The sequence below is a fragment of the Aulonocara sp. 'chitande type north' Nkhata Bay genome, linkage group LG11 (genome assembly GCF_057382095.1).
Source record: "Aulonocara sp. 'chitande type north' Nkhata Bay isolate Kocher_YH1m ecotype deep benthic linkage group LG11, A_spYH_male_GT1.1, whole genome shotgun sequence".
NCBI lineage: Eukaryota > Metazoa > Chordata > Actinopteri > Cichliformes > Cichlidae > Aulonocara > Aulonocara sp. 'chitande type north' Nkhata Bay.
The window spans coordinates 29,792,803-29,817,908 of record NC_141354.1 but is presented as its reverse complement, the minus strand read 5'-3'; the positions used below and the strand labels follow the sequence as shown (position 1 = coordinate 29,817,908).

Below are 25,106 nucleotides of genomic sequence, written 5' to 3'. Positions count from 1 at the left end.
GGCAGTTTGACTATTCTCTTCTGATGTCTGATATCTCATCAACAAGGCATTTTCTCCCAAAGAACTGCCACTCACTGGATATTTTCCTTTATCGGAGCATTGTCTGTAGCCTAGACACATTTGTGTGGGGAAATCCTAGTAGTTCAGCAGTTTGTAAAAATACTTCTGGCACCAACAACCAAACATTACAAGTCACTTAAATCACCTTTCTTTTCCATTCTGATGCACAGTCTGTAGCCTCAATGTATATCATTGGCTCATTAGATATTTGCATTAACTAGCAGTTTGAACAGGTGTGCCTAATAAAGTGGCTAGTCAATGATGTATTTTATAGTCTTGATTTAAAAAATCAAAAAACAGCGTGGTGACAGCGTTTTCCCTACTGTAACACGCGCACAAACATTACCGTGATCACCCATCACAACCACTGATTCACTTGCCACACAGCAGACAGACAGACAGACAGGTACCCTCCCCTGACAGCCATTCAAGTGTCTCTTAGCTGAGGCGTCACAGAAGCTGATGGGTAGTTACGCACCTTGTCATTGTCACTCTTCTTTGGCTGTATTTTATTTATTGAATGTTTCTGTTCTTATATTTATTTCACAATGTACAGCTTGTACTTTCCTATATTGCTTGCAAGTACAGTTAGCAGTGACATCCCCAGGATTTATTTACTTAAGTCTCGATGCCCCTGTTTACGTGCGTGTGCGTGCATGTGTGTGAGATATAGCTTGCCCTTGCTTGTAAAGTGATTTGTCTTTCTCCTGTCTCTGCTGTGCGCTCCAGTAAAATGATTCTGTTAAACAAAATTGCCTGATACATGGATACATGAGTGCGCGCACACACACACACACACACACACACACACACACACTGTGCACATGCCCACGATGGACATTATAAATGGGTTCCTCCACAGAATGCAGGGTTTTTTTTCTTTTGGTTCCTTCAACAGTCCTTAAAATAAGGAGGACAACATGTATGTATCGTCTTGCATGTGTTATTGGTTGTGTGTCTCTGTAGCGCACTGTTGTTTTTCTTGAACCACTTTTGCAATGTTTATTAAGATTTTTTTTTTTTAACCTCTCGTCCAATTTTCTGCCTCCCCCCCATCCTCCTTCATAGTACAGCCTCTTTTTCTCCTTATCTTCATGGGAATATTAATCTTGTTGTTGTTTAGAGCATGAAGCGGCCTAAGAATCTCTGAATCTTTAATTACTCGCCCCTGGGCTGACCGGTGTAGTTAGGAAGATGTGCAGTTGGAGACGATATAATGGTTATCATTGCTCACTTATCCTGGCTCCCAGATATCTCTTGTTCTATTTTTGTAGCTCCAAAACTGCCTGTTCTATCACTTGTTTAATACCCAAGCAGATCTTTTCTCCTATCTTTTATATCTAGTGCTTGGCTCGATTTACTGTGTGTGTGTGTGTGTGTGTGTGTGTGTGTGTGTGTGTGTGTGTGTGTGTGTGTGTGTGTGCAGCTTATGTGTGTGTGTGCAGCTTGTGTGTGTGTGTGCAGCTTGTGTGTCTGTCACTTTGTAGTGATACAGTGAAAGTAGATAGTAGATCATTCTGAAGCTGGACATGAATCCATTCATCATCGGCTGGGATTAGATGTTTTTGTTTGTGTATTTTTAATCAGTCATTAATTAATTAAGGACAATGGTATTTCAGCTGATAATTCGTCTGGCAATCAATCAACTGACTCCCTGACATGCATATTTGCACAATCTTAATGAGATACTCTCAATTAACCTGACACCCCTTACTCTATGCAGCCAACAGACCTCTTTATTGCCACCGGAACCGCATAGACTTAATGAAAAGAGCAGAGAACTCCAACGAGCAGGAGGGGGGGAATTAGGAAGCTCTCCAGCTAATAAGACTCCCTTAACAAGAAACAAGTGCTGCTTGTTGTGCTCATTGTTGTGTGCAGGCTTTTTTGTAGTGTGTGACTGTAAAGTGGTGTGTGTGTGAATGCACAGGTCTGTGCGTGTCTTTTATTCTTGCCCTTCACCACGGGTGATTGGCTAACAGTCGCCTCCAACCTGAAGTAGACAAAAATCAATATATCATCACCTGGGGCCTCACACACAAACACATGCACACACATATACCACAACCACAGGTTCCACAAGGAGGGAGACAGAGCAAAACAAACACCCAGCCTACTTTAGTCAAGGTCTGATTTCTGTAATGGAAACTTCCCACAGAAACTGACCCAGACAGTGCTGTGACAAAGGTCACCTAACATTAAACCCCTTTGAGACCTCACATCGCCTCCACAGGACACTACAGGGAGGAAATCAGACAAATGCTTTAGAGGAAGAGGAATACGGGCTCTGGGTTTGGTTGGTCTTTAGGTTTATCGTGTATCCTAAGGAGTGGAGGGGGCTACTATGAATATATGGTATTGACTGCTCTGGTCTTTCCCTGCTGCTCGTCTCCAATAAAGACAAAATGCTGGGAAAAAAGGCAATGGTAGACGGTGGCTAAAGTGACTATCGACTGTGTGATAAGTACTTGTAAGTGTATCTATTGATGATCATGTCTGTTGTCTTGTTGGTATTGACGGTGCTGTGTATGGGTTGCTGACCTGTTCGATGCTTATCAGACCCTCTGATCCATTTGATTGATTGGGCTGACTGGAAGATGTGCTAGATTGTGTGCAACAATATTGTCTTTACCTTTATGCATGTTGGTTTGTCAGTCAAACCTGAGAATAGAGGGAGTACTGATGAATTTCTACAGACAAAAATGAGTGTAGTATGATTGTTGTTTGTAATTTTAATACATTTTTAAAAATGGTAACTATCTGTTTGTCTCTCTTTAAATTAGATGGCAGTAGATGTGTTGGAGAGTCTGCTAGAAGAGGATGACGAAGTTGTCCAGGTAAGCGATGAAGGCTGTTGTAATTTAAGGTCTTTTTTTTTTATTCTACTTTTCATCGTAATTATTTCTCTCTCTGAACTTGAAAATGTAGCGTTTTGCTTAAATGCATGTTTTCTCTTTTGTTATGGGGTCTTTCAAACCGGTCGTGGCAGATATCTGCCCCTCCCTTAACCTGGTTCTGCAGGATGTTTTTTCCTGATAAAAGGGAGTTTTTCCTTCCTACTGTCGCCAAAGCGCTTTTGGCATTATATAAATACAACTGATTTGAATAGGAAGTTGTTGTGAGCACATTTTTCTTGTTTCCAGGTTGCTTACCAGCTTTGGTTGTAGAAAGGATAACATTACCACAGATTTTTAGGCAGGATTAACTTCATAAGCTACCAACCTGTTGGAGGTGTGATCAAAAAGTAGCACAAAAACTTGCCTGATTTAAAATGTGCCTTAAATGTAAGACTAGCCAATCTTCATGGTTATGTCAAGACAGCTTCTAGAATGGTTATTAATTTTAGATCAAGTCCTGTTCTGAGGTGTTACTCTGTGATTTCAGCTTCTGCAAACAGCAAAATTCAGTTGCAAACAGCTTCAGATTTTTTTTGTTATACCTTTTGTGTACCTATGTACAAACTTGCAAACAGCAGAAACAGTGTTGTATGGATCAAAGTGTGGATGTGATTGATACATCTGTAAGTAATCCTGCAGAGACAACTGAACTCACGTATTCGCTCGAATGTCTTTTAAAATTGGCAGATGTGAAAAACTTGATTTCAGTTTGACCAGGGAATACAACCAAAAATACCTACCATTCTACTATTTACCTGTCATAATACTGGTGCCAGGCAAAGTGGGGAAAGAAAGCAGCTGAGTCTGAATTTCAGGGTAGTCTGTCCAGACTAACTTTGGCGATTCTTAATCTTAATCCTGAGTTGCCCATTTTAAAACTTTTTTTTTTTTTTTTTAATATTTTGTTTCCAATGAGCCAAACTCTTGGTAAATTTTTTTAACATGGTCTAGAGCAATAGTTCTCCAGGCTTTCTTGTGCTCTCTCAAAATTGTTCTTTGGAGATTGGCTACTTTTTCACTCATTTTCATTTGTTACACCACTTATGAATCATCAAGCACAAAAAAGCCCCTTTACTCAGGGAAAGATCCAGTGTTGTGTATACATATAACAGACAACTTGGCAAACAACCAATTTTAAATTGTTTCCGTAGGCACTTTATTACTAACAGTCTGTCACAAAAACACATAATTTGTTCCCCTTTCTTTTGTCGAATCGATGAAAAATAACAAAGATAACGCAGTTTGACAGGCATAACATACCATTTTTACAACAGCAAGGTGATTCACAAGCGATATTAGCTGAAAAACATTCTCGATATGGTGCGTAGTGTGTCCTTAGAAAAATTAAGGAAGCTGGACAAGTAGAATGCAAAGAAAGACAACAAAAGGACTAAAACAAAAAGTACCTGCAGGAAATGAACAGCGTCTGAAAGTCAAATGATTTAGAAATAAAAAATAAGCAAACATCAAGGACCTGACAAACAAATATTAAAGGTTGCTAAAGGAGGTCATACCAAATATTGACTTTCAAGCTTGTTAGAATTGCGCAAACTCTGTTTTTGCCTTGTATACAGGATTCCCATGTGTGTTTGCATATGTGTCAATAAGTCACTGCACTTGTTACCCATTTTCCTAGCAAATATCTAAAAAATGATTAGAGTGCTTGTGAGTTTTGCTCTCTACTGTATGTGTGCGATAAGATTTGATGTCATTTTTGAGTCCAGTTGATAAGATGTTTATATACAGTCATTGGTCCTCTTGCATACAGTCTTTTTATAATACAGTAGAAACTGCTGGGTAGGTATAAAGCAAAAGCAACTCTTTTTCATTTCAGTGGGAAGGATCATCTCAGTTTATATGCTTAGACAGTATATTAAAAAAATGAATGTAGACTCCAGGTTCGCAAAATTATTGAATTTTGTAAATTTTGGACTTTATGATAAAGCAGTTTGGGCGAGCGTATCTTGTGTTGGCTATAGTAAGAACTTGTCACATTCAGTTTCAAAATGCGAAGAGTGCAATGACCAAAATGCTCACCTCAAGGCTTCAAGACAGAAATACAGTAATCTTTGGATGACGTCATAGCGGTTCACACATCTAGAGCTTAGTTCCTTCTGCTGAGCTCTGTGTACTCCCTGCATTTGCATTGCTTCATCTCAGCACTTATGTGCTCACACATAGAGTCTGGCGCTGAACTTATTAGAGTGAATTGCAGTATTTTTCTGTGCTTTAGTATGAGCTCTGTGCTGTCAGTGTGCTCAAAATCCCCACTGTCGCTGCAATAGAAAGCGAAGGTGTGCCACTAAGTGTCAGACAGAAAAGCACGGTCGTGTCTCTCTCTCTCTCTTTCCCCCACTCCCCCTCAGGCTCAGCTTCCCACACACCCCTCAGCTGACAGATTGAGAGCAGTCATCAGGGGGCTGAACTTTTAAACTCACTTCAGAGACGCACTGCTGTGACACTCAATTTGAGCATGCCCACAGCCAATCAAATATTGGTACTGTCACCAGTTCTGGTGGTCAGAAAGTGTATCGTCTGATCACAACATGGGTACATTGTTAGAGTCATATCTGTGATGTCAGAAATGTATGACAGACACATTTAAAAGCATTATATTCTCTCTCTCCCTTTCTTTCACCTCTTTGTCTTACTTTTTCTCTTATTTCTCTCTTAAGTGCAGCAGATAAGAGGTTAGCGCTCTACTCCTTCTTCTTTCTCTTGCATATCTCAAAGTTGGAACCTTACTTATATAACGTTAAGTCTGCAAAAACAAGTGAGCTACTTTCTTGCAAATCTTATTTCAAAGGTATTCTGTTGATTCATGATGCTTTTGTTCTTCCTTCAGTAGCACCATATGGAAACTGAGATGTGCCTTCACTTTGAAATTTCAATAGTCCCAGCGATTTGATTGACACACACAAAATGTATTTTATTACGTGTGCCTCGGTCTGGGGTTGGAGTAGGACACAGTGGATTCTCTGAAGTTCTTAATTAGCAAACTTTCACATGTTTTAATTCTGAGTGCAGATGCTCAGGCAGACTATACTACAGACGCAAATATTTCACAGTGGACCATCTGCACAGAATTTCCTAGCATTGTTCTGAGTGTTTAAAGACAGGCTTCTTATTTCTGAAGTTAAAATTTTGAATTTAAGTGACCCAATTACACTGTCTCACTTGAATTTACACATTTTATTCTAACTTCTGCATTCAGGGAAATGTTTTAGTGATAAAAATGTCGTACCGCTGAGCCTGCAACAACACTACATTTCTCCAATGCTGCTGTTGTTCTGATAAGTATGGCTGCAGGGGGTAGCCTCCCACTCAGCATGCTGAGTGGCAATTCTGAATTCAGTGTGCCATGCCTTGATGTGTTTGTTAGCTAAATGGTTGATTTGGCAGGGGCGCTGGTCCCTACTGCCTCTGCTCTCAGTGAATAATGAATAAAGCTAATATTTGTGTCTTGATGCTTGAAGAACAGTGGGTGGGTGATCTTTGGCCTGTGATGAGAGGCGATCTCACACCTCCAAGTTCACTGAGAGTTGAACGTGAGAGTGTTTAGAGGTAGAGGATGAAGCACAAGTTAGTGTTTGAGATTATGCAGAGGCAAAAATGTGTTATTGTGAAAAAGAAAGAAAATTAGGTACTTTGGTGTCTTACAGCAAAGTAACTTACAGTTAAAAATATCATTCCCTTTTTGAACTCTGTGGAGCAAATGATCTATTTTAAAAATATTGCTCTAGGTTTTTTGATATATATTCAGCTGAGACGAATCTTAGTGAACTGATTCTAATACTGTGAGTTTGCTAGGTACACCTTTTCAACTGCTCATTAACAGAAATATCTTATCAGCCAGTCATGTGGCCACAGCTTAATGGACATGTAGACACGGTCAAGACATGACCTGCAGTTCTCTGGATGAAAATACCTCGTTCATGCCAGAACTCAGAGGAGAATTGCCACACTGCTTCGAGCTGACTGGAAGGGAATAATAACTCAATACCCAGTTATTAATCCAGAGGTATGGAAGAGAACATCCCTGAATGCTCTTCATTGAAGCAGATGGGCTACAGTAGCAGAAGACCACACCAGCTGCTCAGCTAAGAACAGAAACCCGAGGCTACAATTTGCAGCAGCAAAATTGGACAACTGAAGGTTGGAAAAATGTTGCCCGGTCTGATGAGTCTCAATTTGTGCTGTGACTTTTAGATCGTAGGTCAGAATTTGGTGTAAACAACATGAAACCACTGATCCATCCTGCCTGGTATCAACAGTTCAGGCTGCTGGTGAGGGTTTAATGATTTTGGGGTATATTTTCTAGGCACACTTCAGCCCTTTGGTACCAAATGAGTATCTTTTACATGTCACAGTTTGCTTCCACCAGGATATTGTGGTGTGACGTGAACAGTGACGTACAGTTCGCTGTGCTCCAATTGCCCTCCTAAGTCTCCATATCTCAATCCAGTAAACCAGCTTTGGGATGTGGTGGAAAATTAGATTTTCATCATGGACGTGCAGCTGACAAATCTGGAGCAACTGTGTTATCCTATCATGTCGATATGGACCAAAAATCTCTGGAAGAATGTTTCCAGCACGTTTGTTGAATCTGTGAAGTGGAGTAACATAGTAATAGCAAGGTGTACCTAATAAACTGTCTGGTGTATATGGTACAAAACTCTGATTCATACATGATAAATAATTGTTTTAGCATATTAAGTAATACTTCAAAATGCAGTTTATTTAATCTGGTGTTGTGTCAAAAGATAAAAACATATTTTAAAGCACATATTTGAATATTCTCACATTGATAGTGAGCTAGTAATTCTCTGGTGGGCAAATCAAAAATCCACAATCATATTTATTGGTTTAAAACTGTATGGTATTTAAAAGCTTGACTCAGTAAATGAGTATTGCACAACTGAACAGATGTTTTTCTTCTAAAGCAGACGCAAGTAGTAAGTGGTAGAAAATCCCTCTTTGCAGTTTATGAGCAAGAAAAATACCATGCTGTGAAAACATTTAGACACTTAAAGAAATGAAATGGCATTTATGTTGCATTGTTCTACTCCTATTCACGCCCTTATAAAGGTCTTTATTGAATTTGTACAGTGCTTTGTTTATTATACACTTATGGATGGATGCATTTGGAAGTGTGTGTGGGTGGGTGTGGGTGTGTTCTAAGGTGTCGAACCATCAACAGTCTAATTTTTGATAACCTGCTCAACTTCCCAGGTAGGGAGGGGTTTTAATAAGCCTCATGACTGTGACTTATTCACGACTACAAATGTTTTTTGTTTATCAGTTCACTTCATTTAGTGGCTCTTCATGTATTCCCAATGTGTAGGTGATGCATCTCAGTTTGTTTGACTAGTGTGATGATCGTATACTGAGCCAAGTGAAAGAGATGGGGCCATTCAGTTGGCAGCTAGATTACCTGGTTAATTCTAAGAAGGTATTTGGATGTGGTAGCCTAATAACAGCCTGTGCTAAAGAACAGCTTATCTATGATTTAGATGCATTAGAGCTGTTGTTTATCTGTGACATCAGGATTTATTCTGTCTCAGAATAAACCTTTAGGATGTGATTGCATGCTTAGGCTCAAAAAGCCACGACACAGTAAAGGCAGGGAGTCGGTGTTACTTTATTTGAGGGAAATCTGTGTATATTCTTGCTTTTCTGAGCATTTGATAAACAGAAACATCTATGATGTTTGTGTAAATGATACCCTAATCATCACAACTTCTAAACTAGCAATTATAGTTATTCCTAGGGATTTCTTTTCTTCCTTTCAGTATTGTCGCTTACAAAAATCAACAGATTGTAGAACGTCCTGCTTTGTGAAATATCATGCAGTCACAGATAGAGTCTAAAGTGTTGAGACTCCTTGTTCTTATTTTAGTGTGATAGTTCTTGGAGTCTGTTGCTATATGTTTGGGATCACAAAAACATACTTGTGAGGAATAATAAGGTACAACACTCGAATTATTTGTGGAATCAAACCATATTAAAACCATCATTTAATGTAATGGCTAGTGCAAAACTGCCAACAGTCTAAATTGTGAACATGATATGAATTTAAAGGCCCAGATGTTATTTTCCTGAGGCAATTCATTTTTTCATTATGTTATATTATGTTACAGTTGAGTATTTATTTTACTAATTGCATCTTTTGCTACAGAGAGGGGGAAAACAAACTGAAAATTGTGAAAACAAGAATTTTGAAGTTAATGGGAAGCTACACTTATGGGCTATCATTTGTAAATGAGTACATTATGTCATGATTTTGTCAGGGTGAATTATTATGTGAGTGACTGATTGCCTGTGCGTGTCTGAGACTGTGTATTTCTGGTTCCATGTAAAATGTGCGAAACCCGTTTGTCAAAGACGGATGTTGGATTTCATTCTCTCTGAGGGTCAGAAAATGTTTTCCCCTTGTCGTAACTGACTGTCACTCTAAATCTTTGCACCTCACAACACATAAACTGTCTGTGTCGCTTTGCCTCGCAGGTGTGGTATCTCTCTGGCTGGGTGTGCTACCTCCAGTTGGAAAAGGCAAAGGAGCAGCAGGAGAGGGAAGGAAGAGAAGCAACAGAAGAGGAAAAGGAGGAGGGGACGGCATTGAAGGAAGCTGCCAGATCATACTTGACTAATGCTAAGAAGGTAGTCCAGTCATAATGACCTCATATATATGTTTCTAAGCTAAAAAGCTGGGGTGTAGTGGAAAGAGTGAATAAAAACTGAAAGCTGTCATTTGAAATTATCCAAACCCTTTTATTAAACTTGGTACACAAAGTTAATAAAAGGTTAAGATGACTGCTTTAATGATGCACTGATGACATGTGTTCACTGGCAGTGGTTTTTGGAAGTGTCCCTGAGTCTATGCAGTGTTTTTCATTACACGGTCGCATCTGTTTTTAATGTAGTACTGACTAAAGGTCTGAAGAGCAAGGCAACTCGGCACTGATTTTTAGCCTTGTCCCTTGCTTAGAAAGATTCCTTCAGATTCTCTGCATAATTTAATGTTATGTTGCGTAGATGATGAAATCCACCATTTTTTTTTTCAAGCACTGTTCCTAAACTTTTGAATCATTTATTCAACCAGAGTTGTAAAGAACTCCAAACCCACCTTAGAATCTGCTTGGAATACCACATAACTTAAATTAAGACGTGTTCCAGCAGGTTTAAACATTTGTTGAAAGTCTGTGTGCTACAATTATTCAGCTATTTGATGATGCAAGTCATTTTTTTAAATGTGCATTTTACATAAAAGCAAACAGGGTTGTAATATGAGCCATTAAATCTAAAGCTCAGTATAGCTGTCAATTATCTGTGATCTCAAAATAAATGATTCTTTGACACTGCACTGCCATTGTAACACATGTGTGTGTACTTCACTAAAGCATGTCCTTTCAGGACTTTTTTTTTTAACTTCTAGTACATCACATTTATCCATCTTAGTTATCAGAATCCCATGGCCAGTGCCTCATTGTCTTTTGGCCGTATACATGCAAAAATGGAACAAAATATGTTATGGTCCCGACTTCTCAATGGTGATTATTTGTCTTACATTACAGTTAACGAAATGTTTTTCTGGTTCGGCAAAAACAAAGAACATGAAGATGCCACTCTGAGGTCTGACTAATTGTGATGAACATTTCTTCCTATTTTTTCTGTAATTAAAAATAAAATTCTTCCAAATAGATCAAGAACACAATCTTTAGATCAATCTATAATTAACGCATGATTAGCTGCAGACCAATATACAGTTTGTATTTTTATATTCTAGTTATGTGTTTCCTTTCGTAGTTTCTGAGTAGTAATTGTGGGTACAGATGGTTATATCCAGCACACTGTCACAATAGTTAATTCTTCTGAGAGCTGGTTGTCATAGAAAGGGTACATGCAGTACTGCGAATGTGAGACGATCCTAGCTAAGCTTCACTGTTGCTGCGGAAATGTCTTTGTATAATCTCAAAGAAGTGTAAATATACCCCCTACTCTCTTTCCTATTCCCCCTCACACACACGAGCACACTGTCTAATTCATTCTGTCGTTCTGTCAGGGAGTAATGCCTCTATGGAGCAGTGATTCATGTTAGTCTAAAATCCAATAGGCTTGTAAATCAGACAGCACGGAGTGACGGATGGCAGGCCCCACCTCTGATTTTTCTTTTTTCTTTTTTTCTTCCACTCTTTGCTTTCCTCTCCATTTCACCTCCTCACCCAACTACACACCCCTTTTCCTTCTCTCCTACCCCGCCGTGTTCTTCTAGAGATGAGTAGGGACAGCTTAGTGACAATATATTGACGTCTGTCTCTGTGGCCAGCGGTGTATTGATGGGCCTATCTAACAGGCTTCCACTGGTGATGTCCACAACTGAGATGGGAGCGAGGTGGACTTGGAGCTGCCAAGCAGGAGAATGGAAGAATCTATCAGGATAAAAATAAGTGTGTGCAGTGTGTGAGATTTAATAACTGGGGAGAAAAAATAAAACAATCAGAAAAAAAAATGGAACTGAGAAATAGGGTCATTTAAGTACTAAGCCATTCTTTGCATGGACAAAAAAAAGAATGCAAAGGAATAAAAAGGTGAAAAACTGGCAAAGAATTGGGTGAGGCATCGGAGCATGACAAGTAAACAGCAAAGCAGTTTCTTTGTAGAGTGAGCGAAGCAACAGGCGCAGAATAATGTGAAAGGTAAATGCACAAAGACCTTGAAAAGGTGAGATGGAATGTGGAGGGAAAACAGCCCCCTCGTGGTACATTTAATTCCACAGCTTGGTACACAATGTACAGATGTGTGCATCTGTGCATTGTGTAGCCGCGATGTGCAAACAAAGCTTGGATATAAAAACATTTTTTTAATATATCCGAGCTTTGTTTCTGAGCATTACTGTGAGTGTTAATAATTAACGATGAGTCAGTCTGCTAGTTAAAATGGTCTCCAACATGGAAATGAGGCCTCAAAGCCCAATGGCTTGTTTTGGCGCCGGTCCACTTCTGTGCATACTTTATGGCTTTGTCTGTGTGTGTGTGCGCGCATGATATACTGAGCATTCAGGCATTCATAGGTGCTCTTATGTTGATGCATACATTTAATTTAGTTGTGTGTGCCAGCTTGCATGCATATTATTTGTTAAGAAATTGTTTGTCATTCATCTTTTTTCCTGATCGATACTTGTTCACTCTCATGCACTATATTCAGCTGTGAGGCTCTACAAAGGAATGATGGGCAAGAATGGATGGGTCAAGAGGACAAATAGGAAGTGTAGGAGGGAGAGCAGGAGTAGAAAAATAAAAAATGGGGGGGTGAGGAGGGAACAGATTGGATGTTGGGTGTGTGTAGGTGCGGGGCGTGTAGCTGGTGAATAGTGGCGAGGGTAAAATCAATAGTAAACCGGACGTGAAATGGAATTTGAGTCTCAGCCAGATAGGGTGCGATTGAAGAGGGATCTGCAGTGTATGCACAGAGGACAATGTTATATATGTGTGTGTGTGTGAGTGTGAGTGTGTGTGTGTGTGTGTGTGTGTGTGCGTGTGCGCGTGTGCGTGTGCAAAGAAGCTGCAAGGCAGCTAGGGCAAACAGAGGTCAAAAGCTTTACTATTTGAAGTGTCTGAGACGGTATCCCATGAGCACAGATTGTGGGTAGGATTGGTGTAAGGTGTGCTTGTCATGTAATTTTAATGCCTTTCCCTGCAAGGCTGTGACTGGGGGACTGAGGTGTTAAGTTGTAAGCGTGTGCGTGTGCATATGTGTGTGTGTGAGTTTTTGGCCATCACTTCACATTCAAAGGAGCTCTAATTAGGGGCCAGCCTCAAAACTATATCACAATATTACAAGAAAACGTATTTATTTATGGTTATTTATCTAAAGATGTAGCAAAAAATACTGATCAAAGTTTTATCGATGCTTGCAGACACCAGCATTTGTGTATGTAAGAAATGAAGGGCAATTTTCATCTTCCTTTTCACATGAGCTACTGTCATTGATGGCACGCTTCCTAATTCAAAGTGTGAATCTGTTCAGTCAAGGTACCAGCAGCAGCAGCATTAGTGGTGACTAGGGATGGGTACCGGTGGTCCGGTGCATGATGGCACCGGTTCTGACATAAACGGTAGTAACCAGACCGAAAAGCAGCGCACATTTCGGTGCTTTATTTCGGTGCTTTTTTTTCCTGAGCTGTGATACACTTTAGATTCTAGCCAATCATTTTACGTTTCCGAGGATAGTAGGCGGGGCCAGGTACGTACGTACGTTCTGTTAAAGCAGAGCTACAGATTAAAAATGCCCAAGGCGAAGCGGTTAAAAGTCTGGCTGTACTTCATAGCAAAATATGCAAACTCAGCAGCCTGCAACAAGTGCTTTAAGCTGATACTGTGATACTGTCAAAGGAGGTAACACCTCAAATCCGATGAAACACCTGGCGACGCATAGCGTTTTTTTAAAAAGCCCAGAAATGCGCCGTATTTGATAGCTTGCTGCGAGACCTCACACCGAGCGCATCTACTGCGGGTGGGTTGCCTGTTATGCAACATCCCCCAAAAACACGAAGAGGAGAGTCCTGGCCCCTAGCCCTGCCAGTGTAGCAGGGATGATGACGGCAGCAGCAGCCGTTCTTCTCTGCGTGAGTAGGCTAACCACGTTATTACATTAATGCATGTAAGGTGAACTAGCAAACATCATCATAGCTACATGCTGCTGTCTTCTTGTTTGATGGCAGATACTCCCTTCACCCTGGCTAAAAAGGCTAAAATGACCAAAGAAAAAGTGGAAAACAGTTAAACATGAGAGGTTTAGGACAAAGTTTGTGTTTTTTCCATTGTTTAAGCACTACTTCCAGCCAAGAGTGATACCATATATGCCCCATAGCTGCAGAAAAGGCTAACATTGTTATATTTTTACAAAAAACAGCTGAACATGAGAGGTTTTTGGACCAATTTTGTGTTCTCCATTCTTTAAGCACCGGTTTGAGCACCGTTTGAGCACCGGCACCGTTTCAAAAGTACCGATTTGGCACCGGTATCGGATAAAACCTAAACGATACCCATCCCTAGTGGTGACACACCATTATATCCAAGTTAAATGTAAGCATAAAAGTAGCTGAATTTATGGGTTTTTCTGGAAATTGTAGCACTTTAGAAAAACAATGACTAAAGTAACTTAACCTTGTGAGTGTTCAGGAGCTATGCAATACAACTGAGAAACATTTTATACCTGGGAATGTTTTATCTTTTTAACCAGCTGCTTGAAGCCCTCCTTTACTACCATGTAGCTTCATCAGTAGCTAGCAATGCTTGGTTGTTTATCTTTGGGTCGCGCATCTGCAGCTGCTAGTAGCTCCTCGTCCTTCATAGTGTGGTTCTAATCCACAGTGATTTTTGCCTTGAAGCATGTTTGCTTCATGGGAACTGTTTTCTGGGTTCCCACGAAAGATGTTGGGGGTTGTTGAAGCAGCTTCTTTTTTAAGTAGCAAATTGTCATCTGAGGCTGACATGTGGTTGTTCTGCACACTTTTCCATCATGTCTGAAATTATTAGGGGTTGTTATCGTGGATGATATGATGAGCTCTAAGCACCATTGCTGGTGACGGAGTGTGTTGATGTTTTTGCTGACAGTGATACAGAGAAGTTAAAAGGTAGAAAATGTTTTGAAACAATTACTTTAATTATAGCTCTCATGTTTTTGGGAGTGCTGTGTTTTGGCAAAGAAAAAGATGGTGATAACTTGATTGTAGTCACGGAGAAACTTAAAAGAAGAGTAAGATTTTACCATCATTCTTCAAAATAGTATATGTGTGTGTGTGTGTGCGCTCGCATCAGTACAAGTGCTTGATGAGCGTAAGAAGACCTGTCTGCCTCCTTGACAGGAAGGTCATTTGGCAAGAATGTAAGTGAAAGAAGGCAAAAGGAAAGTGCACTGAGGGAAAATAGTCAGGACACAAGCTGGGAGAATGAAGGTATTACCAAATGAAATAAAGGCTGAGATGAAAGTGGAAGTTAAGCACAGGTGTGGAGCAAAAGTTGAACAATGATGGAATGATTAGGCTTTTACTGCGTAATCAGCCTGTCCTTTTGTGCGAGTTCTAAAAAAAAAGGTTTCTACCAAAAAATGAGAGGAAAATATATTTTCTGCGAAGGGTACGTTTGTGCTTAATAGACTTTCGTCCACTTCGTGCTGGACAATCCTGTTAATCTATGCTGACTCCTACCATAGGAACAACACATCAGACATCTTTGTCTTTGCTTAATTGGAGTGTTGAGTTAATGCATTTTTGACTTTTTCTTCTTTACTGTTCGATATTTCAAAACAAGCAGAAGGCCCCTGCAGGTTTTATTTAATGACCATAAACAGAATGAGGCTTCATTCAGCTCCCAAAGCACCGTTGCTTACTTGAAATAAACATAATTCTGTTTTGAATTCAATTTCATGGGCCCATTCAATTCTATTACCGGTGATCGGAGCTGATGCTGTCGTTATCATGAGCTCAAACTTGCCAACTCTTCTCAGCAGAAATTTCTTCACTGAGTGCTGCCATGTTGATTTATAGTGGATCGCGTTACTAAATGTCGGAGAACCTGGAGCTCAGTGATGAATTATAACTTTCAATTTATTTTTCTCCAGTTCCCAGGTGAACATGCACTGGCAACAGGCACAGCAGAAACATTCTTGAACCTTAAGAAATAACATACAATACTAATACATTTTATGTGCACTCGATATTTTTTTTAAGTTAATTCTAAAGATATTCGATCAAATTTACAACTCACCATCTTTTAATTAAAATTGTCATTTCAGGAATGTCCCATGATGAAATAACAAAATATGTGGCCACACTTTGAACTCTTTGAGGCTCTATTTAGTCATAACACTGGTTTAAGCTTAAAGATGCCAAGATTTTAGTTTGGAGTGACCAGAAGGGACAGGATTAGAGATGAGTACATCATAGGGACAGCTCAGGCGGAGCAGTTTGAAGACAAAGTAAGCGAGGCAAGATGGTTTGGACATGTGCAGGGGAGGGGTAGTGGATATATTGGACAAAGGATGTTAAATATGGAGCTTCCAGGCAGGAGGGAAAGAGAAAGACCTCAGAGAAAGTTTATGGATGAAGTGAGAGGGGACATGTAGAGAGTTGGTTTGACAGAAGAGGATGCTAGGGATGGGGTGAGGCAGATGAACCGCTGTGACGACCAGTTGATGGAAAACAACCAGTTTAAAATAAATACTTAAGGCACTTGTCAGTGTTGGTAAAGATGCTAACAGGCTGAAGAGTATCATTACTTTTGCAGGTATGCTGCTATAAACCAATATATGTTGGCAGAAGTTACATTTTGTTTTGATGATCACACCCTGGTAGAACAAAATTTGGTACGTATCCTTTATATAGATACTGAGATATATCTTTGAATATGGGGCACAGCCAAGTCTTTGGTCATTACCCTCTTGAATGCATGCACTAAATGTAATGGCAAATAATCTAATAATTGCTGAGATATTTGGACCCACAAACATCAGATGGAGCTGTATTCACATCTGACAGACAGATCAACATTACCAACCTCTGAACAACAGCTTAAAAAAGGAATAGCAAGCGCGCATCGCTGTCGGTACACCTCTGTATGTGCAGGTGTATAATATGCTGCATGTATGTGAGTGTGTCTGAGTCGTTATGTCCCTATTCAAGCGTGCTTTGGGCAGTGACTTAGGGCTTGAAAGTAGAGCAAAGTGGACCATGAAAAAGTTATACGATCAGCCGCATTCTCCCTCCCTCTTCAGGCAGCTCTCTGAGCCGTGAAAGGGAGAAGAAAAAACATAGGCTGTTGTAAATGAGAAATGCTTGTTTTTTTGCGACGGCAGTGCTGATCTCAGCAGCACTCATTGCGGAATGTGTAAAGAATAGCTCTGGTTTGTTTAGCTAGCTGAAAGTATCACGTTGAATAATCGCACCCTGTCCAGCAGACACAATGTGCTATTGATTTGTAGTACGTATATCTACATATAAATACAATTTCCAAGTAACGCTCAGTATGGTAGAACATAGAGCACCTTTGCAGATGTTCACTGTATCTGCTAGATTATTTCCTTTTTGAAAGACATCCACTGCCCGCTACTTATTACCCAAGGCTGCAGTGTGCAATTATTCTGGGTATTGAGGCAAATCTAGTATAAACCCAACCCAACTTTGTTTGGTGTAGAAAAACATCTCTAGGCATTTCAGAGTGACACTGGCAGAGTGTGTGTGTGTGTGTGTGTGTGTGTGTGTGTGTGTGTGTGTGTGTGTGTGTGTGTGTGTGTGTGTGTGTGTGTGTGTGTGTGTGTGTGTGTCTCTAAAGAGTCTGAGAGGGTCAAATCCCCTCTGCATCAGACCCTGTGCCTGGACCTAGGTCACACTCCACCTCCTTGGAGCTCCAACCTGCAGAGACAGCATCCACTTAAGTACAAACACACACACACACACACACACACACACACACACACACACACACACACACACACACACACACACACACACACACACACACACACTCTGCACATTCTAACGCTCCAAATGAGTTCCCATGGGACTGCATGTCTCCTGTCAGGACCTGCTGTTGCTTAGAGACTGGTCCTGGGGCAAAGCAGTCACACACACTCTTCTTCACTCTCCTGGCCTTGTTACACTTTTAGTAAGAATGATGGCACTCAGCTGCTGATTGTCCGTGAGCATAAAACACTGTGTGCTTGGTTTTAACTGCATTTGGTAGACGAAATAGAGTTATATTCTTAGATTATATAAATCCACCAACTGCCTTTTCCCCCCTCTCTAGTTTTGTTTCTGGAAAGAGCAGCAAAAATATGAATCGCTGCATCCTCTCTCCCGTGTTTATGTAATGTATTTGCACACAGAAGCGTAGTCTTGTGCTCACTGTCCTTATTGGTAGCCCGAGTAGTTTTATCACCCAGCTCCATTTTAAGTTCAGCAATTACACACAAGCAGAGTATTTTACCAGAGATAAATCTACTAGCTGCTTGGAGAATGGGAGTTTTCTATCTTGCTTTCTCACAGCGTGTTTCACTGGGGTAACTCTGATTATAACACAACCATATGCGCTTCGATTCAGGATACATTTCTCCGTGTCTGTGTGTGCATGCATGTTGAAAGAGGAAGATAAATGGTCTTTCTGCCTCCTCGGCTGGATTGTGCATCAAATGTGCTGATTTGCCAAAATAAAGACAAAAACTGTTTACCAGCGTTTTGTGGGCTGCTGTGCTGACAGAATGCAGATGATTTTGGATATTTCAAATGTCCTAACCGGCACTTAGAGACTTAAAACCTGAGGGCTGCTTACTTCCCTCAACTCAAATCTCCTGCTTATGAATGTAGTAGTGACCAAGCTTCTGCTGAGAGCCTTTCACTCACCATATCATTACTTCAGTTGCCTCTACAGTATAATTTTGCACTTTCTGTTTGGATCTCTGCTTTATAACCTACGTTCTAGTCAACATTTTCATGTTTTCCAGTGTACCCACGACTCTATTATACGCTTGCATCATTCTTTGTTTTTTGTCTTTTTCGCTCTGCCAGCTGTACAATAAGCTTCGATGTGACGACCAGCCGATGTTGGAGCACGTGGAGCAGCTTCTGGGCGAGCTGGGGGGAGAGGTGGAGGGAGAGGATGCAGATCCAGCCTTGGATGAAGATTTTGAACCCTGTAGTGATGATGATGAAGAGGAGGATGCAGAAGCACCCATGGAACACTGACCGCACCTCCCTGCTTGTATTTTGTGATTTCACTTTTCTCCCATCATGTCTCTCTCTAGTTCATGAGATCTCAAAGGTGCCTTTTTTTAAATGGTTTTCCTCTTCCACCTGCTTATCAACGATTAAATCTGAAATCCACTGATATGCACAAAAGAGCGGCATTAAAAGCAGCAGTCTCCTCAATCTCTTTCAGCCAGTTGTTTAATGCTTTCACTGAAATAAGTCCGTACTTGAGTAATGCTTCCCTTAATCTCCTTGACAGAAGTTTATTAAGAAATGAGTTTTAAAGCTTTACATCTCAGCAGCAGCAGAAGCTGAGCACCTTTGAAGGCTTTTTTACCTCTTATGCGCACCCACGCTCGGTTTCTACAAGCGAACATACACGACACATACAAACAACAACACAAAGGGAGCATGTTAATTACTTCAGCTCTTCCTCAGTACGACAGCAGGAGCGTTCCCCTCTGAGAGTGCAGAGTGAGCCATCTCATGTAAGAGTTACTCGAAATGCCAACTTTACATGCAGCTCTGTTATGTTAAGTTTATGTGCATTTCATTTCATTCTCCTGCTTTAGAGCTCATTTAATTCAACAAGACATAAAAGAGAATTTGACTACCTGATGCAGAAAGCGATTCTCTGAGCTTGACTGTTGAAAGTGACTTGAGCCCTTTCAGAAAGGAGAAACTAGCTTTTAAATGCTCAGGCAGGGTTATGTTTTGTCGTACCTCAATAACGGACAGAAGCTTTTCACTTTCTTTAGAGCCGAGTGCAGCAAGGTGAAGAGAGTGCTTTGAAATCTGAGTGGGTGACTGTGTGCGTGCGTGCATGTGTGTGGCAAGATAATTATGTCGCTCGAACAGTTTTATCAACAGCAGAAAAACCCAAAGTGTGAAACATTCACAACATGGCAGTTAACTAGATGATGACATGTTTGAAAGCTAATGTATGAAAAATTTGGATAGAGTTTTTCCACACTGCAACATCGTATTATCCTTTTGTTGCCTTTCAAACATGCAGGCAGTCAGTCGGCGTCTCTTAGCTGCCTCAGTTTTAAGCATCTGTTTGATTAGATTTTTTTAGCATAGAGAATGCGTGTCTCTATGTAGGTGTATGAGCTGTGACTTTTGCGCTTTGATATATTTTTGGTGCGTGTCGAGTTTTTCTCCCTAGATGCCTTTAGCAGGAGGGACTGCTCCATGCGACAGACATTCACCAACGCACAACCTCCACGGAGTATTTCTCCATGCACCATGCCTGTTAACAAACATGACACACCACAGGCTTTCGCTGCTGCATGGCCCCTTTGAAGAATTTCATAACCGGTAAATGGGAACGTTATCTGAGATCCCGATCCCGATAGTGACCCGACTGCAAGCTGAGAGGTCTGTTTGGGAATGCGGGGGTTCAGATAGTGTGAGTTGATAGTGCGCGTTAGTGTTTAAGGAGCATAAAATACAGCTCAGGAGAAAAGTTACAGATATAATGCTGTGTGTGTATTTGTATATGCAGCAGATTATCGTAGCTTAATGTGATCTGATGTGTTGTTATTTGTGGACTGGGCTTTGCTCAGAAATATTCAATGTCTGTGATGTTTGGTACATGGTAATGTACCAGTGCAGGCCTTGAGGAATGACTACCTGGAGCGATGCTGTCATCTAGCATTTGCCTTTTATAATTAAAACAAGCTCCACTGTGTGTGTGTTTTTTTTCTGTGCGTGTGTGTGTGTCCGTCCATGCGGCTCATTTGTGGTGTGGTGTGATTAATGACTCCAGGGGCGAGTGAGCACTGGCGGTCAGCCCTTTCTGGTTATTCTGAGCTGACCTAGTGTGAGTGGGCCATAGTCGGCACAAAGCCTTAGGTGATCTCAAAATCCTTGGCCATTCTCTCACCTGTGCATCAGCTTCAGCACCGCAGGAATACTTTCTCTCGCTGAGAGAGGGGTGTGCAGATACTACACAAGGACACACATTCAATCACCGGTAAAGGACACTCACTGTTTGCTTGCTTTCTTTCCAGCTCTGGCTGGAAATTCCTCTCTGAAAGGCCAGAATTGGTCTCTGAGTGTGCCAAAAATACAGTAATAATCATACTTCTATTAATATATGGCCATGCCTTTTTATCTATGAAGTGTGATCGCTTCATTGTGTATATAGGTAATGTCTGAGATGCAGTAAGTTGTTTTTACCTGTGTGCAAAAATGTCTTTGAACACACAGTGCAAAGGTCTCCAATCTCCAGAGAAACCAGTCCATAATTAGGGTGTGTGTCTGTGTGCATTTGTATGTGGGTTTTTTTCTTTCTTTCTTTCTTTCTTTTTTTTTTTTTTATTTAATAATCGACGGTAATGAGATGAGCGGAGGGGAGAATAATCCTGGATTAACAGCTTAAAAATGCATGTGTTGTCATAACAACCTCCTGATTGGGACTTAATCATTGAAATACAGTCACACAAACACTCATTCTCTCTCTCTCACACACACACAAACTCCCCAATCCAGGAACCACCAGTTGTCCGTGCATCAGATCGCTAGATACTCCTAGCTGTGTGCGTGTGCTGTTTATCCTGTGCTGGTGAATGTGTCGTTGACTTAATTAGAGAGTTAAGCAGGGTGCTCCTCTGAAGGGATTAAGGGGGAAATTATCAGAATCTGGAGACTTAATGCTGAAACCAGTTAAACGGAAGCAGGAGGAGGGGGATCAAAGCTCAGAGGAGAAAAGAGTTTGAGAGGTAGTTTGACTGTTTATACGCACATTCACATGTTCATTTATGTAAACTGTCCCCTTGAAGTCACGCTTAAGCACTCATATTTGGTTTAGGGTATACAAGCAATTTGTTCACCCTTTCAAAGCTGCTGTTTTTTTGCTCTTTTTGAGTCTTGGGCACTCGGGATGCTGGAGAGGCTCATGGATATTCTGGGATGCTAAGCAAGAGCCTAGGAGGCGACAGAAAATCAGATAAGCAGGACAAAGACGATCGGACAAAATCGTCTCGACTGACTTTAGGATTGACAGGAACTGTGCGTCCTTCATCCCCATCATGTTCTTAACGCTGTGGCTGTGCATCCAAATTGTGAATTAACAACGTAATGCAAGTGATGTTATCTAACCAAAGGGTTTTCCTGACAGCCATGAATACATTGACCTTTATCCTCTGCTGTGAAACCATTTCGCCTATAGAACAGTTTCCTAATAGATGAACTGTGTGCACGGCCTGGAAAACCCCGCTGATGAATTGACACACAAACCCCACAGCTTTGTGGGACTTGTGTGATCATTAAAATATTCAGTGAGGCGCAAGGTTATGTCCGTTATGATTTATTTGACTCTTAAATGTAAGATTTGTTGAGGGAAAACTTTGAGGGGTTTTTTTCCTCATTAGTTTTCTGGAGAAACTCTCGTAAATAACTCTCAGAAAAGTCATCTTCATCATTGATCTGTGTTTTTGGTCAATATGGCTATTTTAGACTCTTCCCACTGCTGCTATTGTCTGAGGATTGAATGGGTTTGTGCATCTCTGCACGCTCGCAGTTTGTGTGTGTGTGTGCATAGTAATCTTTGGTGGGAACATCTGTCTCTCAGAGATAACATAACCGAGGAATTAGGCATGCTGTCTTACCACCGAGCATCACATCTCACTATTACAGCCCCCTAAATTATACCCTATTATACCTCTCTGTGTATATGTGTGTGTGTATGTGTGCAGATGAGTGTAAGCAATGTGCTGACAGTGTCATGTCCTTGGGGGACTGTGCCACATGTTAGAGTATCGCTTAGCCCACCACCTTCCCTAATCCTTAAATCCATTGTAGACCAAAATTCACATAGTCATTTCCACATAATACAAGTCTTACGCAAACAAGTTTTGACTCAACGAGAAAGCCAAGCAAAAAGTAAATAATTGAAATAACACAAAAAAATAGACTAGCAATCTCTATGATAAATTGGCTTTACGTGGTTCAGAATTATACACAGTAATGCAACGTTTTTGATGTAAAAGCTCTAAACAGCCTGGATCCGCTTAGCTTTCCATATATTACACCTGTCTGAGCAGTATCTCTTATGCATCAGTGGTGACAGATTACTCTTTGAAGTGTACTCTTTTATGGAAGTTCAAAAGCTCACAAAAGCTAACAAGGTGATGCATCAAAATCACAGAAAATTCAGAGTCCTATATGATAAAATATGTGATTAAAGGATCATCTCGCTATTCAACTCACGAAAAAGAGAATTTCTACCCTCTTCTTCTTCTTTTTTACATTATTTTCCTTTTTGCTTCAGTGTCATTTGGTGGTTGAATAAAACAGTTAGAATAATACCCTTGCTGTTATTATAACACCTACACCTAGGAGTGTACAGAGATCCAGTAAAAAGAGGGAAAATTGGAGAGAAACTGTATTACAGTCTCTTTTACAGCACAAGGAAAACTTTTAATGAATGTCACTGTGGGGGGAAGAGGAATAGGAAGGGCGCTGTAATAATAACACCACAAAAGCACATTGCGCTGCAAAGGTCTGTGCAGTACAACAGCATTCAAACATGTAAAAGATATGGTCTGAATGAAGGGAATTGAGATGACAAAGTGTAATGGTGCCTTTCCTTCTGCACAGTCAGAGAACAGCCGGGGGAGCTGAAGGCAGCCCCACTGACCTGGTTGAATCAAAGAGAAGGGTAGGAGGCGAGATCGCAAAAAAGGGAAAGAAAGGAAGCGAGCAAGAGACGGGGAAGTGTCTCATTTATACAACACTGCAATTTAGGTCGATGGAGCATTTCAGTAGCCGTAAGGGGCTCTTTTTGCTCAGTGCAATCTATAGCCTACCCGCAATCTAACAATCAAATGCGGTGCCAATAGAGGCGACCCTGCCTCAGCAGTGAGCTCTCTGTGACTGCTGGTGTATTTTGACCGAGTGCCAGCTTTAGTTTTTATTCCTCATTAATTCTCAGAAGCGATTGACTGAAGAAACCGCTTCCTCTCCATCATAAATCAACTCACACTCCTGAGTGTGTGTGTGTGTGTGTGTGTGTGTGCTCACACAGCAGCAAAACATGTACACACCAGGGGGCGAATCTTGGGGCTTAGGTAATGGTTTAATCAGTCACTGACAGAAAGTACAGTGATATTGCGATTGCTAATTTTCATGTGACCCCAGTTTGGATAAGTGTGTGCGTGGGAGCCTAAAAATCTAGTGATATAATAATGTGAAGATTCCGCTATTGCCTCGCTATTCATGGATAAATAGGCTTTTGAAATGACACGCTGTGTTTAGCGTTCAATCTCCACCTCTTAGGTTCTTTTGTGTGCGACTGTTTTCATGGATTTCCCCATTAGAGAGTCGGAGTTATGAACTGGAGCAGTTTGCTTTTATATGATCTCTGTGATTATCAGCATTTGAGGACGCAGAAGTTGCAGCACATTTGAGTGTCTCCAAATTAAACTCTGGGAAAGAATGGGGTAATAGTGAGTGTGCGTGTCAGAGAGGGAGAGGTAGCGATAGAAAGGTTTGATGCTGTAACAGCTGCTAATTATTGCTGCTCTATATTTCACACAGTCTGTTTGATCTCTGGTCCTGTGGAGAGAGATAGGGATTCTCGGTTTCTGTTTCTCCCAAATTCGCGCGCTTTACACACAGGCTCAAGGGTCACAGGGAGGAGAAAGCAGACCCATGCTCTAATTACCGAATCTCTGCAAGAGATGACTTATTTGTAGCCAACGCTTCAGGACAGAAAGTGTACATTTTGTGTATTGCTTTTGAGCCTGTATTTATGTCACCCCTTGCTGAAGCCCCCCTCATGTGTTGGGCTGTGTTCACTGATATCACGGAGGGCAAATCAATCCAATCTCTCAAAGCGCTCTGGGTAGTCTAAGCCCATAGACCATCTGGATACCGCTCTGTTCTCTTCTGTGTTCTGCTCCCCGAGTGCCGGCCGCTGCAGTGATCAACTATTTGGCAAGCAGCTTTGACACATCACCAATCACCAGGCTTGAATACATAGCAACAGTTACCAGCATCCCTTGGCGAGATATGTAAGAAAGTCATCTGTGTGTGTGTGTTTATTCTTGTTTTAGTGATTAAATAAGTTTTTTCTTCTATATACACTTTTAAAAAGTGTTGTTTTGAAGCAGCTAGATGGTGAAATTTGGTTAAAGAATAAACAGATCTTTAAAAAATTGTAAAGGATAATAAGATGTGCAGAATGTTTCGAGTCTTCTTCTACGGCTGACAAAAGAGTCACAATTAGTTTTTCTTTCGTGCCTCTGGGATGGTCAGGACACACAGTAACTGCTTTCCAAATCAACAAATTGCTGCATTTCTAAAAAACATTATGATAGAATAAAAATCTAATAATTTTGTACCATTTTAAAATCATCCATGTGCACTCTTTGACAAAGGCTTGCATGAAAGATGTAACC

The 25,106-nt window shown here is 40.8% G+C and overlaps 1 protein-coding gene across 3 annotated transcripts in view; it reads left to right on the top strand.

Moving 5' to 3' along the window:
* LOC147319367 (uncharacterized) overlaps positions 1 to 20,392 on the top strand; it is a 28,303-nt gene extending 7,911 nt beyond the window's left edge. For all 3 annotated transcript variants that reach the window (XM_086311931.1, XM_086311929.1, XM_086311930.1), the window contains exons 9-11: positions 2,844 to 2,897; positions 9,465 to 9,617; positions 18,520 to 20,392. In XM_086311931.1, the coding sequence (XP_086168057.1) occupies positions 2,844 to 2,897; positions 9,465 to 9,617; positions 18,520 to 18,696 (384 nt within the window). In that variant the 3' untranslated portion in view covers positions 18,697 to 20,392. The remainder of the gene's footprint in view (positions 1 to 2,843; positions 2,898 to 9,464; positions 9,618 to 18,519) is intronic.
* The last annotated feature ends 4,714 nt before the right edge of the window (positions 20,393 to 25,106 follow it).